We start from the raw sequence: 17,059 nt of genomic DNA on the forward strand, positions 1-17,059 counted from the left end.
CCATTTCTGTTAACTGCAGGGAGAGCTTGCAGAGTGCATGAATTTCTGACAAAAGGTGAGGTTCCTGAGGCAGAATGCAAGTCGACCACTGGAACAGAAGATCTGAAGCAGAATACAACCAGGAACGCCAGCAGACCCTTCCAGTAACTGCAGAGAGACCACTGCTGTCCTGACCCAGTTTTCAGATCAACAGAGGAGCTCCGAAGAGGACGACTCCATCCCCCGACATGTGAACTTCCAGGACTGCAAACCGCCATTACCAGGGGACCTCTGACCCAATTGCAGCACATAGTCTTCCCTTGAACAAATCCTCTCAGAACTTTGTGCTCCAGTTGAACCTCCAAAGACAAAATCCCCAAATACCCCTCAACCCCAGTCTTGGCCTCACCTGGCCCCTTGTGGGACCTCCAACCCCCCTTTGGCCTCTCGCAGGTCTCTCCCCATCCCCACACTCACATTCTCGGCCGGGCTCCTTGCCGCCACACCTTGGCCTCGCACGACACCTTGTGGCACCCCTCACTTGACCTTGCCTGGCCCCCTGTCAGGACTCCAGCCCCTGATGTGATTATCACCCTTCTCTCCAGAGCCCTCCCTCCCTCAAAGTAGTGTCTAAAACCCCCTCAGCAAGGGCTGTTGAAGGAATAGAGATGAGGAAAAGCATACAAATGTCACTGCATCAGCAGAGAAAGTAAGCAACAACCCCCTGCAGTAAGCGACTACTCTAATTCATCATCACAGGAGAGGCTAATTAATGTCGCACTACTTTGTATTGATAGTCCACTGCTCATACCTTCCAGTAACGCTGTGTATTAGACATGCACATATATAACTAAGCAATACACAGTACATTTAAATAGATGCCCCACATATAATGTTCATATTCCAAATGCTTCTGACACATTTCTCAGTAATGAACACTCTATGGATGCTTCTTACATGCTCCTGTATAATACAAATCTTTTTAATTATGAGAAATAAGCAGTAAAGAAACATTGCTACCATTATGGTCATTACACACAACACACTTAAATTGCAAACGGTCATTAAGTAATAAGCAGCAATCATGCCTCTGTCAACTCAAGGCCAACACTAATCAACCTTCTCAGAGTTATGGGCCCTTTAAAAACTACGACCTGCCTCACAAGGTCTTGCTAAGCAACCTCATCAAGTCTTGCTAAACAATCAACATAGATGCACCTGCCCTTTCAATACCTTTCTCAGTGTGATCTCAATGATGGGTAAAAACCTTTCATGTTCATTATCTGTACAAAGTAGGGAGATGAGGACTGGAAAAGACGGGATGCCTGGAGCGGTCAGCACAATCCAAAAAAGGGCAAAAAAACCCTATACAATCACCATGGTCTCTTTATTAAAAAGCAGGAAAAATAGGTATAAATGCTTCAGTGTCAATTGGGATTAACCATGGTACATGCATCAGCCAATTAAGAATATCATCTGTTCTTTAAGCTTTTTTGGCTTGGGTGGAAATGTAAAAATAGTCCCCATACAGCTAAGTGAAAAAATAGATCTGCTCAAAAGCCAAGTGTATTCGTTTGCCGGTGGAGCACCTGATTTACCTCCCAGCTCTAACTCGAGTTAAGCCAGATGCCTTACTGGCAAAAATCACCCATATTACTGGTGCGAGTAATAACGGAAAATCCCCCCAATGGGGATTTACAACCGTTGCACATGCTCTTAATCCGGCTGTAATACCACTGGGCCGATTGCTGGTAACAGTAATGCAGTTTGGTGGTATCTGGGTGGATTTACTCCCCAGATGCCACCAAACCCGTAATGAGGCCCACTGTCTCTAACTTTGTGTTTGGTAACTTTGTGGTAAGTTGCATAATGTTTCCAGGATGAGATGGTGGCAATGGATGCTTCGTTCTTTTTTTTTTTTTATAGTCTAGTGCACTTTAACACTGAATGGCAATTAGATTACTGTAAGCTGTAAATGGGCCATGCCACAAGATTTTTGCCCGTCTTTTGACCATCTTGTAATTTGACCCTTTTCCTGCCCTGGAGTCTCAAAATTTTCCATTTATGGAAAGCTGTTCCCCAGGGGAAGCTCCCGCTTTCGGGGGGTAAAGTGGCTGGCTGTGTGTGTGGCTGGATGCGGGAGCTGGGTCTGAAAGAAGCAGGAAGCAAATTTGAGTGGGCACCACAGGGGTATCGAGTCCTTCTGGCGTTATCAAAGGTTTCTAGTGTGATGAGTCTTTGTTAGGAAGTTAGATCCTCTATGCAGGAGCTGGCTGAAAAAGGCCTGGAGACACCCAAACCCAAAAAATACAGCAAGAAACAAAGATTAGGTGAAAACCCAATCATACAGCCGCTCTCTGGAATCCCATACTGGGTTCTATATTAGTTGTAATTTCACTATGTATAGTTCCTTCGATCCAATTCTTGAAAAAATACAAAAGTCAAATATATAGTGATTTTTCAATGTTGAAAATTATTTTATAGAAAGAAGTGACTAGTAGCCACCAAAATTGTTCTCCGTGAGGAAGAGATTGCCATAAATCACTCTATCTGAAGACTTATTTTTGTGCCAATGCATTTCGGAATATAACAAATTCCTTCATCAGGGCAAGTCTAAAACAATAAACACATAACATTCACAAGCAATTGTGCCAACCATCCCAAGATTAATATCCAACATAGAATAATTCCCATATTAGAAACAACGTAAGTATATAAACATCAGTATGAACAGTCATCATCCAAATAGTAGAAAAAATATGAAGGTAAACACATACCCGACAATGTAATGAGCCGGATCAGAAGGCAGGTCAAAAGATGTAAAATAAGAAACAAATCAGTACAAAGGCAAGTAAAGTTATCCTATAACAAAATGGAGGGAATCGGGGCCATTACCTGATGTAGGTGAGTAATGGCGAAATCTATGTTTCAGAGGTCAGGCTGTTCCACCGTGTACGGCGAGCAGGTGCTGTAAATGGTAAAGTGAATATATATAAAGCACCTATCCAAAGTGTAGCTAAACGCTAAATAGAAATAAACAGGCGTGGATTGTAACTCACCATATGTAAAGAACGAAGCGGAGAAGTTCTCTCAGCGTCTGCTCAAAGCAGACTGTCTTCGTTGCATCGGCGCGTTGCCGAGCAACCTGGTTTAATAAGACACGTGATTGAAGGAAGAATGTCCTCCTTGCATCGGTGCGCAGCCAAGCAACTCAGTTGTGTAAGACACGTGATCACGGCTCTAAGAATACGAGCCGCGACCCGTGTCCGAGAACTGGTTAATAAACTCAATATGATCAAAATATCTAATTACTGGACCTCCTGGGGCAGTAATGATAAAAGTCATTGCCTAAGAATCAAAAAAGAAATAAGTAATCTGTCATCCATGGACATAGAAAAAATACTAAGATTGAATGAACCCATTTGGATAAAAGTAATGGCTGTTATATGAGCACCTCAGATGAGGCTATACTAATTATGAACGTGCCGAAGTAGGATGGATGGAGCCTAGGGAGCAACCCTAGGGATGTACCTTGTGTTAATAGTATGTGCCTTAATGCCGCTAGTGGTGTCGTCTAGACAGACGGCACCTCGGGTCCTGGGGGAACTCCAGGATGCGCAGCATGCAGGACATCTTTTAAACATGGGAAACATCTCTTATTCATATACATTCAAGAGACCCTCAACATTCAGGTCATATACGTACTGGTGTCAATCTAAACCAAAAGATGCTAAATGCAATGTAAGAAAACAATTAGAGAAAACAATTAGAGAAAACAGTGAAAGTTGATCTCCTCATTTAACCCATTGGGTGCCAGACTGCCAAGTTTGTCGATCCAATATGTCTCCAAGTCCACATTCATGCCTCTTGCTGGGCAGTTGCAATTTCCAGCGGCTGTCTCTGATTTGAAAGTCACAGCCAAGTTTTAATGCTGCAAATCCTTGCCATTGGTGGGTTTGGGCAGCTCCTTTCAGGATTGTGGATAAGAGGGGGACTGCAGCCATTCTTCTTGTCATTTTTGGAGCCAAGACGCCTAGGCATCTTGCTTAGGTTCCAGAACTCATTGTTGGAAGATTGCCAGCAGCCATTTCTTCACTTGCTCAGCAAAGGCCTGTCTCTGCAGATCTCCTGAAGACTTTAATCAGTGCTTTGATCCCTGGACGAGTGGGAACAGGTACTGACTTCTGCTGGAAGATCCAGCTGCTCCAAGCGCTCTGAACAGTCCTGGAATCACCCTTTGGGGTAGCCATACAGTCCTGGTTTATTTCGCTGCAATGGTTGCTGCCCCAAGTTGAGCCTTTGGACAGCAACGTTCGCCGTCCCAGGTTTGAGTCTTGGGACTCTGAAGATCCTCAGCTTATGAGCCAATAAACCTTTCCCTCAAGTTGTTTCACTCCACCACGAAGAGGGGCCTTGCTGGACCTATTTATTTCCACTGCGAGGGTCTCCTTTAATTTTCTTGAATTAGCCATCGCTGTCCGCCGCCTGTATCGCATCCTGGAGGTCTTCTGTGATCGTTGGTTTGGTGGTCCAGTAGTCTGTGTCCAGTGTGTTCAGCTATCCATTCACCAGAAACAGTCTAACGGTGCCTGGAACTACAAACTAGCTGGACCCAATGCCCGAAGAGCACTCTCCACCCGAGACCCTGGACTTCAACAGAAAGAAGGAAAACCGCGATTTCATGATCTCCTGCAGTGCTCCCTGACTGAATCGGAGTACAGGGGGGGTGAGTAACCATACCTATTTTATCCCACCCTCAACCTGTCGCTATAGCCTTCCGTGCAATTGAAGTCCTAGCCGTGAACTGTGATGTCCTAGCCCGGTTTGATCCCTTGGCTCTCCCTAAGGCAGTTGGATTGGGAGTGGGTCTGCTGAACTTTTCTTTTGATGTCATTAACTTTTGGAACAGTTATAACTACTTAATGACTTTCTAAAAGACTCCTAGCATCCGAAAGACTTTTTTATTTTATTGGGGCTTGAGTCTAAAGGCTTTAGACCCTTGCTTTTCTAGCTGGGGAAGGACGTTTTAAGATTATAACTTTATACGGTTTGTATGGTATTTATCATCTTTCTTCTAAACCTAATAGTTCTCAAAGTATTAGATACTTACTAGTTCTATTTCTTTATTCACTTGCTTTGCTGCACTTGTATATTTTTTTAAATATATATCCAACTGTATTTACAAATGTTATTGCACTTAGCAGAGCACACCAAGGTGAATGTGTATATACTAGTGGGAGTTTGCTACTTACCTATGATTTTTCATAGATGGAAGTTTCTTTGGGACCTGTCTAACTTACATTTGTTTATCCTCTCCCACTCATTGTTCCTCCTGTGTCGTCCCTCTGGCCGCCACCCTCCCCGATTGGGCTCTAGGCCCTAATTATCTTTATCTCACAGATCAACCCCACTGCCCGTTGCAGCTCCTGCGGTGAAGGGCAGCTCCCACAGTTGCATCTCCAGAGGGTGTTACTCAGTGTTCACTGAGTGAGCATGCAGCACAGCAGTCAGCCAGCAGCGACTGACAAGGTAAGAAAGGACCGGGCAGGGGGAACAGCTGTTACTGCTCCCTATTTAACTGACCCTCTTCATTACTTCTGTTATCTAATTCTGCAGTCTGCTGCACTTTGCAGTTGTATGTTATCCTTATCTGGAATTGTAGAATTGTCCTATTCAGCCTGTGGGCTTTTCATTTCTAGGATAGTCAAATCTGTGTGTTCGTGCATTTGCTGCTCCATTAAAAAAAAAAGTAGGCTTTTTACTTTTCCCTCTATCTAGTCTTGCATCTGTCCTGATAACTCGCTCTAGGTGTTGTGCTTCTGCTATATGATGTAACCTAGGCCTTTCTCCCTCTGACACTTGGCTCTAGTTGTCATTGCTGTTGGTTGTAGTTGGTGTTGGTGCAGTTCCCCAACCTCCCCCCTTCGTCCTTTCCGCACTCTCCCTCAATGTTGCTCTCAATCTCACCCATCTCTTCTCAAACTGCTATTATATCACTTATCCTATCCCTCTGACAGTCTGGAAGAGAACATTTTAAGAAGGATCTCTTGGTCTCCAATACAGGCCTACACATCACTGACACATATGTCAACGTTTCTTCCAGCGAGACTCACGGACATCTGCTGTTCTTCGCCAGACCTATGAATTCCCCTTATGGTCTCTGTACTCTTCCCTTTCTCTTCCTCTCCCATTAATGGTGGCACCCCTTGAGAGGTGGTATTGGCCTCCTTCCTGTCTAGGGTCATCATTAATCTAAACCGAAATGTCACTGTCCTGGTCAAGGCCTCTCAGCCCAAGTTCCTTCTTGATAGGCGTCTTCCTTCTCATCAACTTGCTCCCCTATTCTGCCTCTCCTCCTGCCACCTCAGACTGGTATACCACACTCTTGTACCCCTCCTCAGAAAACCTTCAAAAGTGACAACCTGCTCCACTTAGCACCCTCCAATTCTCGCTCCGCCGTCAAACACTCCTTTTACATCTGCCACCTCCTTGACGTCCTCGCTCTCACCGAGACATGGTTCACTGCCAGCTCTGTCACATGTTTTGACACACTCCTCCCTGAGGGGTACAAGATCCTCTCTAAGCCCAGGCCTAACCGGTCTGGGAGTGGAGTTGCTCGGATCTTCCCTGAGTGGGTCCCTAAGACTATCATACCCACTCAGGCCTACTCCTCTTTCAAATGTCTTGTGTGCAGGCTTGGTGTCTCTCCTGTCGCCTTTCTGACTCTGGCCACCATCTACAGGCCCCCTGGCCAGGTCTCCCACTTAGTCTCTGGGCTGACCTCACCTCTTTTCTCCTTGCCGCCGTCTCCAAGCTTCTCCTCCGAGACTTCAATATTCACCTAGACTCCTCTGATGTGCCCTCTAAGCTCTTCCGCAATGTGTGATTTTTTTTTCTTTTTTTTTCTTTTCCCCCTCATTCTTCCTTCCGGTCCAACGCACTCAGCCGGGCACAACCTTGGATGCTCATCTCTTCAGACATCCCCCATCTCCAACCCTCTCATTACTCCTCTCCTGGTCTTATAATGCTCTCGTTTCCTCTCACCTGGACCTCCTGGGTCCCACAGCTAAACCCACGCCTGCACTGCCAGCCTCCTACTCTGTCATTCGACCTATGAAGCGAGTGTCAGTTGCTGCTTTTGCTGCCACCTTCACCCCTACTCCTACCGCTGACTCTCAATCTGACCCTTGAGAGTCTTACTAACCTGCAACTCTCCATCTCCGACACTCTGGACATCCTTGCCCCAGTCGTGTTCGGCTTGAAACCTGCCTCCAAGTGCAATTCCTGGTTTGACTCTGACCTGGCTGCTCTGAAATGCAAGTGCAGAGAGGCTGAGCGGAAGTGGTAGGCCCCAAGCACATCCCTTGACAGACTAGCCTGCCACCTGCTCCAAAGGCAATACAGATTCCATATGCTCGAAGAGGGCCTATATCTTCAAAATCTGCAAGGACCCTATTGCAGCCTCCATTTCTCTGCCTACCCTATCACTCTGCACTTCACAGGCCTCTCACTTCATTTAAAAAAACTCAGGACATCTTGTCCTCACTCTCCTGTACTCCTCACCCTTCTCCCTCCCTTTGCCTCCCCTTTCTCTCCCATAATACCTGATAAGGTTTCTAGTCCAGTCCGCTCTATGAAGGTCTCATCTAAACTGGTGCTCATCTGCTCCTCGAACCATCAGAGAACATGGTCTCCCTTGCTCCAGCCTTGGCCGATTTCTGCAATCACTCCTTTACCACTGGATCTTCCCCTCACTTTTCAAGCACTCCCTTGTGCAACCTCTCCTCAAAATGCCCTCTGCTGACCCTTCCTGTCTGGCAAACTGGAGAAGCTGGCCATCTCCCAACTTATCCACCACACTGAATCTGTTGTCTGTTTCCATGTCCAGCAGTCTGGCTTCAGAGCTGGCAAAGGCATGGAAACTGCTCTCCTGAACACCCGTGAATCTCGGCTCTAGCTCTGTCCGATCTCATCCTCCTTGACCTTTCCTCTGCCTTTGATATGGTCAATCATGCCACCCTGATAACCAGCTCCAGGATACCCTTGCCATCACAGTCCTGGCTCTGCACTGGTTGACCTCCTTCCTCTTGGACCGACCTTCCCAGCTTCAACTAGGTTTGTTTCTCTCCATCTCACTCTCCACCTGCAGAGTCCCTCTGGGCTCTATCCTCTCGCCTTGGCTGTTGAACATCTACCTGGCTCATCTAGCTCACTTGATCTCCAATGTTGTTTTCCAGTGTTATGCTGATGTCACGCAGCTCTCCTTCAAGCTTCCCTCCTCTTCCTCTCTCATTCCAGACTACCTGTCTATTTAAAACCATGGTGTCAGCTCACCCTCCTCAGAGGCATTCTCCCTTTCCTCCCCTTCCCCCAGAAACTGTCTCCAGAGCGCTGGCCCTTTCCAGATGTCCCTCTGTTATATGTATTCCCTGAATTCATTAGGCTAATATGCTATGCTCTACAGAATTTTATACTGGAAAAGCTGCAGCTATAATTCATATTCATTAAGACACAATATTGCTTCTACATCCAAGAACAATTAAGATGGCAAGGTGCTAGTCTTCTATTTAAAAGGCCGATTGTTGTAAGGTAGAATACATATTTATTTAAAATCTCAATAACAAAATAAACTTGCAAGTTTATTACTTTGGATTCATTGCCTACCAATCTGTTGCCGTGACTGTAAAAAACCTAAAGGCAATCACTATTGCAACAAAGAAACCTAGGCCGACCTATGTTATGAGAAAATACACTGCCCTTACTTAAAATGTTAGTACCAGTAAAGGTGTAGCTGTCATACTGCAAATCCAAAACCAAATAGTTATGCCAGCGTAGACTATATTCATCATGTTTCCCTTTTGCATGGTACCTCTCGACCTACCTTGCACAGGATCTAATTTATTTTCCCACCCCAACGGTTTTAGTAGGCGAGCATGTCCTAGACACCATCCTATCCCATGTCCCACCCCATTCCTACCCAACCTAAACCCATTCCAGCCCTGTCACAATCAGATCTACCCCATTGCAGATACTTGCAGTATCCAAAAAGCAATTTGTGCCACTATCCCTTGCATTCCTACCCTGAATAACAATCCCATCAGGAACTCCTATCCAAGCACTGGCATAATGAGACATGACCGCCTTAGATCCAGAACATACACACCACTTCGCCTCTTAACACAGGTCTAAGCAAAAATAAGTAAACTCAACCCAATAGAACTCATGACTAGAAACCAACGGCTCAGCTCACAAACCATTTTTTGTACAGACAACAATATCACCACTCAAGCTGAGACCAACCTCACCACTCCCACTGTGGACATTTCACCCGAACCCCACAAAAAGACCAACACAGATACCAGCATGCACCAGGCCACCCCAATAAAATCGGTAACACCCATAAAACTGACCCAACCCATGTCTAAACCTAAACTAGCGCTCATTAACGGACGAGCCATAGCCGCCCATGCCACGGAAATACATGATCACATCATCGATCAGGAACTTGACATGCTCATAGTGACAAACATGGCTCCACCAAGTGTCAGAATACTGAAGCAGTGGGATCCTGCAGGAGTGAAGCTGGCCCACCTAGCCCCCTAATCCTGCCTGCTCAATAATCCTGCTTCTTTAAAACTATTGGCAGGGCAAACCCAAGGGGAAAGGGGAATGGATAAGACAAAAGACAAGAACTCCCACTGCATGTACTTCAGATTGTCTTCCTGGAAGGTTTTGGCTCAGATGGGATGTTCCTAAAAGGAAAATACAATTTTTTAAATGAATGTGTTCTTTTAATCTTTCTGACTACTTTGTTATATAATACTTTCTCCTAAATAAATATTACCTGTTGCCTAAGCTTGATTTGCCAATAGGCTGCTTCAGAGAGGTATATTTATATATTGCTGTGTGGCTGACTGTAGCTACTCATAGAACTTTCTTCTCTTTTTGTCTTTCTGCACTCTTGTTCTCTATTTCCTTGAATTCCTTGTGTGATTCAGATGACTTAGTAGAATGACTGAAATATTTAAAGTTCCAACAAAAAATATTGTGCAGCGTACATCTAAAACTGCCTCTTACTGCGAATGTCTTTCCATTAAACACTCCAAAAAAAATCGCTGCTCGCTCGAACTTCAAAGGCCGTCTATTCTTGCTTTCTTCCGTTAGACTGACAACGAAGAAATGAAGAGAAAACAATTGACTTTTAAAATGGCCGCGACGCACGCGCAACGTCGCTGGGCCCTTTCTTCTAAACCGCGCTTGGAAATCTTCAGGAATACGCAACGCTCTCTCGCCGAACGAATAATAAAAATAAGGTTAATTCGTTACCTGAACTATGTTAAATGTTAAAACGCGGCGAATATAGTCTGCGCGCCTGATTAGCAATAAAAGTTAATTTACTCATAAATCAAAAATAATTCTTAATAGAATTTTTTATCAACAATTATATACATTGAAAAAATAAAGGAATGTATATTTTTTTCCCAAGTCTTTCTCTACAACTTCAGTTCAAAAATAATGAGTCTTCAATTAAAATACTGAAATCCACTTAGCTTATCAGTTTTTTCTAGGACTTGACTCTTCACAAGTTCAGCAGCTGACTGAAACTGGATTTCTTCAACTGCAGACGATGCATACGTTATCTAACAACTAATACTAAGATATCTTTGGGATTAAACGAATGGATACTAATATCCTTTAAAAATGGAAACTTTAATAGGAATTAATCAGGAGCTAATAAATGTATGACCTACTCAGCTACAAACTTTAATGAAAGGCAGTTGAAAATTGCCATGAACATTCTAAATGACATCACAATACTGTATGTTGTAAGCTAAACCAATCACTACTGCAAAAGTGTTCCACCATCCTGGCTTGGGGGCATTTCATCTTTCTAAATGAGTTAGTTAAGGGACAATAGAATAATTTGAAAAAGAAATTTCCTGTTCTCTAAACAGAATTTATTTAGTATTTCAACCACACTCTCTAACTTTCCTGGAAAGATATTTGGAACTCCCGATTCTCTTAGGAATATTATCAATGTGAGGTACCAAATGTGAAAACCTGACACCAAGCCTCTGGACCCATCCTCACCATAGCCATACCACCGGACTACACCATCCTCAGAATGGATAGAACCAATGCAATAGGTGGGGAGTAGCCATTATTTCTAAAACTACTCTTAAACTAAGAGAGTGTCATATAGAGAATCCTCTGGGATATGAAATCCTACTGACAAAACTGGCTACCAATCATAATACCACCATTAACATAGTAACAATATACAGAGCCCCCAATCATAATTCACAACCAGACCTAGATATACCACTGCTACTCACACCCTTTCTCAAACCTAAAACCAAATGCATCGTCTGTGGCGACCTCAACCTCGGATTTAACGATAGCCAGGATCACAAAGCAGAAGCATTATATAACGCCCTCAAAGACATGCTTTTCACGCAACACGTAAATGCACCTATCCACAACAAAGGCAGAACACTGGACTGGGTATTATCCCTCAATACCTCAGTTGACACAAAAACTATCACCCCACTACCCTGGACTGACCACCATAGCATCAACTTCTCTATCATGCAACGAGCCCGATCCACCCAAGTCATCCACAATAGACTCTTATGTCACTAGGAACATTCGCAAACTTTCAGCTGAAAACCTACCCCAATCCAAAAAAACACCCTCACTGACAAAATGATTACAAATGACAACCCATGCGCTCTAGCAGATATCTACCGAAACTGCCTCACATCTACTATAGATATACTAGCACCCTGTGTCAATAAATCCAGACTATCGGACAAAAAAAACATCATTCTGGTTTGACCAGGAATTAGTAGCACTCAGGAGAATTAAACGCGCGTGCAAACACCGCTACATTAAAATCCGCACTGCTGAAACAACCAATGCCTTCAACACCGCAAATAAAACATATAAAGCAGCCATTATGGCACATAAAGCAAATGCACTCAATACTAGGATTAAAAATGCAGCCTCAGATGCAAAAGAACTATTGACGATCTTCAAAGAGCTGGAAAACCCTATCCCAATCGCCAATCCTGTTCAACCTTGCAAAGAGTGGTGCACTACCATTCAAGATGCTCTCGCCACCAAAATCCAACTATTACAAAATAAAATCACTACTAAAAAGAAAATGTTAGCAGAAAAACCTACTCTACTAGCCACAAACTCTTGTCCTAAAACTTGCAAATCCTAGACCTTCCATTTCGCCCCAGTTTCCCAAGAAATAGTGCTCAATACCATAGATAAATTAAAGGAAACTAACTGCAAAGGAGACAACTTTCCAGCACACCTATTTAAACTATGCACTCCCACCCTCACCCCTATCATCGCAAATTTTGTAAATGCATCCTTCAGCACCCACCTAGACCCAGCCAGTATCAAAGAAGCTTAGGTCACACCATTATTAAAAAAAAAAAAAATCCCTAGACCCTCTAATTCCAACCAAATATAGGCCTATAACCACGGTCCCATTACTTCTTAAAATTATTAATAAAATTGCATACAACCAAATACAAACCCACCTGGAACAGAACAAATTACTCGGAGCCAGACAATCGGGGTTTAGACCATACCATAGCACTGAAACCGCTCTCACAGGCCTCAAAATCCAAATAGACACCATCAGAGATTCAGGTAAAATGGCCATACTGCTGTTGCTGGACCTATCGCAGCGGTCGATCTAGTAGACCATGACAAATTGTGCGATACCCTAACCAAAGACTTCAATTTCTCTACCAATGCCACCCTCTGGATCAAATTCTTTCTATCTGAACGAACCTCCAGAGTTGCTATTGGAAATGATGGCGGCGACCCCATACCGGTATCCATTGGAGTTCCTCAAGGCTCATGCCTCTCCCAACACTGTACAACGCCTACACCAAACTTCTATTCTCAGCATTAGACAAGATGGGTGTCATCTACACTAATTTTGCAGATGACGCCCAGATCCTTATTCCCATCACTGGGGACTATGCCCAAGATACCCAAACCATTAATATAATCTATGCTATCATCCAAAATTGGATGGCAATGAACAGTCTGTCTTAATGACGAGAAGACCGAGGTCCTCCTCATAGGATCCCAGGTCTGAATTAACTCTCTCCACGCAGACTACAAACACATCAATATTGACGGCTCCATGATTCCAATACTCGAGCAAGTCAAAACTCTTGGTGTATATCTTGATGTCAATCTCACTATGTGTAAACACATTGCAGCCCTTTCATCTTCCACGGCCTACACAGCCCAGCTCATTTCCCTGAGCAGACAATTCCTCACACCCGCAAACTGCATAACACTAGCTAGAGCATTAAAATTAACCAAGCTCGACTACTGCAACATCCTCCTTCTATGAACCTCCAATGACATAAACAAACTACAGCTGCTTCAGAATAAAGCTCCCAGGGCTGCACTAGGCATAAAGAAATCAGACCATATCTCTCACATTAGGCGCGATAACCACTTGATGCCCATCAGGGCCAGAATCCTATTCAAAACCTTATGCACAGTATACAAATGTCTCACTAACAAAGCCCCTACCTATCTTAACAACACTATAAAGAAAAGAATGACAGCAGAGTACTTGGATCAAACAAATCCCTACTAGAAATCCCACGCCATAAAAGTACCAAAGCAGGAGGGAATAGCTTTAGAGTCTGGGCGCCCACATTGTGGAATGCCCTCCCACTTAGAATCCAAAATGAAATTAGCATTGCAACTTTTTAAAAATCAGTTAAGATATGGTTCAACAAATGCTGATCATCTAGGCCTCCTAGCCCCTACCCCCCTCGCATTGCCAATGCACACCCCTCAACCCTTGCCTACTATTGTACATTAGATGTGATATCCACTGGCTGCCCATTAAGGACTGAATCCGCAAGACCCCACCTAGAATCTCCCTGGTCTCAGTATCTACTGCTGTTAAATCTGTAATTTTACTTAATCTCAAGTACCATCTGCCCAACTGTTCTAACTGAAAATGTAACACTGCATAATTACTTCATTACTTCATACAATGTCTTTAACCTTTGTAAAATAATGTATTATAAGCTGTCTGTAACCTCGCCGTGATACCCAAGGGTCTGGGCATGTAACAAATGCAACAAATGCAATAAATAAAATAAATAAAAAATGTCATCAGACTTGCTGTGAAAATCGTATTTTTGTAGAACCATGGTGTAATTTTGAAAGGTTTCATCTCTTGTCTTCCCCAAGGTTTATGCTTTTTGAAGTCTGGTTGAAAAGTGTTGCCCTAAATGTTTTTGCTTTTGCATTGCAGATCAATATTGCCAGCTACCTGCATGTGCTTTGTTTATCTGAGAATTTAAGAACCGATCTAAAAGACTTTGCCACATTGTTAACCATGAATAATTGTGACATCAGGCAGAGCATTCTCTTCCTTCAATTTTGGGTTAGAAGTGGAGGAGGATACATGAAAGACGCACCTCTCTCCATTTGTGGTAGGTAGCTCTTGCTTGAAAGTTCTTCTGTATAATATATTTAAGTTGTCAAAAATGAACTGGAAATGTTGGTGAAATCTCTCCCAGACAGTATGCTAGCAGTAATGGGTTAATGTACTATAAAACTATTCAAGGACCAAAATCAGTTATTTTTAATGTAGATTGAGGAGTAGTCGAAAAGCCTTTTTGAACGTATTTGCTGTATGGCAATGGTTTCCGCTATGGTAAGCATTACTTTCCAACACGAGTTAAGCATGCATAGTGGTAAGCTTGTAGAAAAAGTGGTCATACCATGGAATGGGGGTTTGTTTTTGGGGTGGAGGGGCAAGGAGATATAATATGGGTCTTGAGCAAAAGCAACTGAGATGTCACTGTACTTTGTATTCCCTGAATTCATTAAGATAATATGCTCTACAGAATTTTATACTGGAAAAGCTGCAGCACTGGAACACCTGCGTTCTGCAGGAAAACGTTAAATTGATCCAGTAGAGGTGTACATCATAGCCATTTAAACCTCCCTTTTTGACATGCAGGAATGATGCAGATGCTTTGGTGAAACCCACAGTGAATACTTTGGGTTTCACCCCAAGTAACCCAGGGTAATCCAGATGTGGACCCCTTGCTCATGGTACCTTAGAGGCTTAGCTTCACCTCACTGAGGGGACCCAACACGCCCAAATCACGTATTTGGTGCTGCTGATGGTTCTCTTGTTCAGAGATTTGCCTAGCATTTTGCTGCTGGACTCCCCCTTGTGGGTGGTACCAAACTGATATGCAAATAGGTATTTTGAAGGGATTGTGTCCTCCGACGTATTCCTCATCTTAGATATCTCCTTCCAGCTCTGCTGGCCTCGGAAAAGTTTTCTCTAGAGGGCGCTGCGCGTCGACGTCCTCCGAGTCGATGTCCCTCGACAGCCGCCGTATCGACGTCGACGTCATCCTGCCTATAAAGGCCGCACGCAGCGTCCGTTGCTCAGTTCCGTTTTTCCGCGCTTACTCAGTGCCTCGGAATACCGTTGCTCAGTTCTTGTCAGATTAATCCTATTTACCTCGAGTTATTCGATCCGTACTCGATGGCTTCCTCGTCGGAACCGACAACTCCTCGATCCGGCTTCAAAAAATGCCGAGATTGTGGGAAAAAGATGTCGCTGACTGACCCTCACAGAGTTTGTCTGTGGTGTTTGGGAGCTGAACATCCTTGTTCGGAGTGCGAGGACTGTATGTCCATGACAGCTAAAGCCCTGAAGGAGCGTAGGGGGAAGCTGGAGAAAGGTAAGACTTTTAAAGCTTCTTCTTCGTCGACGAAGTCGAGACATTCGTCTCCTCGTCACCATTCGCGCTCCAGGTCTCGGAGTGGGTCCCATCACTCCTCGAGATCGAAGCACTCGAAGAGGAGACGTCGAAGATCCCCTTCTCCGTCTTCCTCTGTTTCGCCAAAAAGAATCCCTTGCCCCACGAAACATAGTTCCCGGGTCGAATGGGAGGAATTCTGCAAAAATATGATGAGCGTCTTCGAGAAAGCGGCCTCGACCCCCTCGAAGACTGCCGAGAGCGATGCTCTGGTCGAAAGACCCGAAGGTCAGAAACGCCGCGAGTCGCAGTACCCGGCGAAGGAAACCTCTCGAGCGCGTCTCGAACCCTCGAGTAGGACTATGACCTCCAAACCTTCCTCGAAGGTTCCGTCGACGCCGTCGACGAGGGTTCCGTCGACGCCGAGGTCGGTGTCTTCGACGCCGTTGTCGAAGGAACCTTCGACACATGGGTCTGTCGACTCGACGCCAGCTTCGACACCGGCGTCGACGCCAAGAAAAGTCACGGTCACGACACACCCAGTGACTATCCCCAGGTCCTCGATGGCAATGGCTTCGAGATTGTCGAGTAGAATCCCAATTCTGTCGAGGTCATCGAAGCCTCCGCCTTTGTTTTCGACGCCACGCTCGAAGCCTTCGGCGTTGACGACATCGACGTTTTCGAGGCCGATAATGACAAGCTCAGAACCCTCTGCCCTGGAAATAGGATTTACTCCCTTTATGAGTTCAGAACAATTGAGAACTATGGCCTCAATTTTGGAAGAGGGTGAATTGCCTGAACAGGAAGACACATTTGAGTTGCAGGGACCTGTAACCCCAATTAGAGAGGAATTTTCCTCTGAAGAACGCAGGTTAAAGGATCTTCATGATTCCTTACATGAGGCAAGTGGGTTAGACACTTCCACTGAGTTGGAGTTTGCTAGGCCAGACCCGGGGGAGCATGCTGAAACCCCCTATAGAGCCTTAATGGCCAGGATCACAGAGTTCATGGGGTGGTCTGCACCTTCACAATCTTTCCAACAAGATGACCTCACGGATATTCTTGACAAAGGCCCACAGGAGGATCCTGTGGTGCCTTTTCATAAAGCTCTTCAGAGGAAGGTCATGACAAACTGGGAAACCCCAGATGTCGTACCAGCAGTAAATAAAAAACTGTCTACTAAGTACAGGGTATCCTCTACAGACCCGGAGTTTTTGTCTAAACACCCATCCCCAGAAAGTCTGGTGGTACAGGCAGCATCCTCTACCGATGTCAAGATGGCTTATCCTACCGTC

General features: G+C 44.6%; 1 protein-coding gene across 1 annotated transcript in view; it reads left to right on the forward strand.

Annotated features, from left to right (window-relative positions):
• ATAD5 (ATPase family AAA domain containing 5) overlaps window positions 1-17,059 on the forward strand; it is a 648,582-nt gene that overhangs the window by 413,307 nt on the left and 218,216 nt on the right. Inside the window, exon 19 of the mRNA XM_069654960.1 lies at window positions 14,294-14,474. Within this exon, the coding sequence (XP_069511061.1) occupies window positions 14,294-14,474 (181 nt within the window). The remainder of the gene's footprint in view (window positions 1-14,293; window positions 14,475-17,059) is intronic.

The sequence above is a fragment of the Ambystoma mexicanum genome, chromosome 3q (genome assembly GCF_040938575.1).
Source record: "Ambystoma mexicanum isolate Mex_15411 chromosome 3q, UKY_AmexF1_1, whole genome shotgun sequence".
Classification (NCBI taxonomy): Eukaryota; Metazoa; Chordata; class Amphibia; order Caudata; family Ambystomatidae; genus Ambystoma; species Ambystoma mexicanum.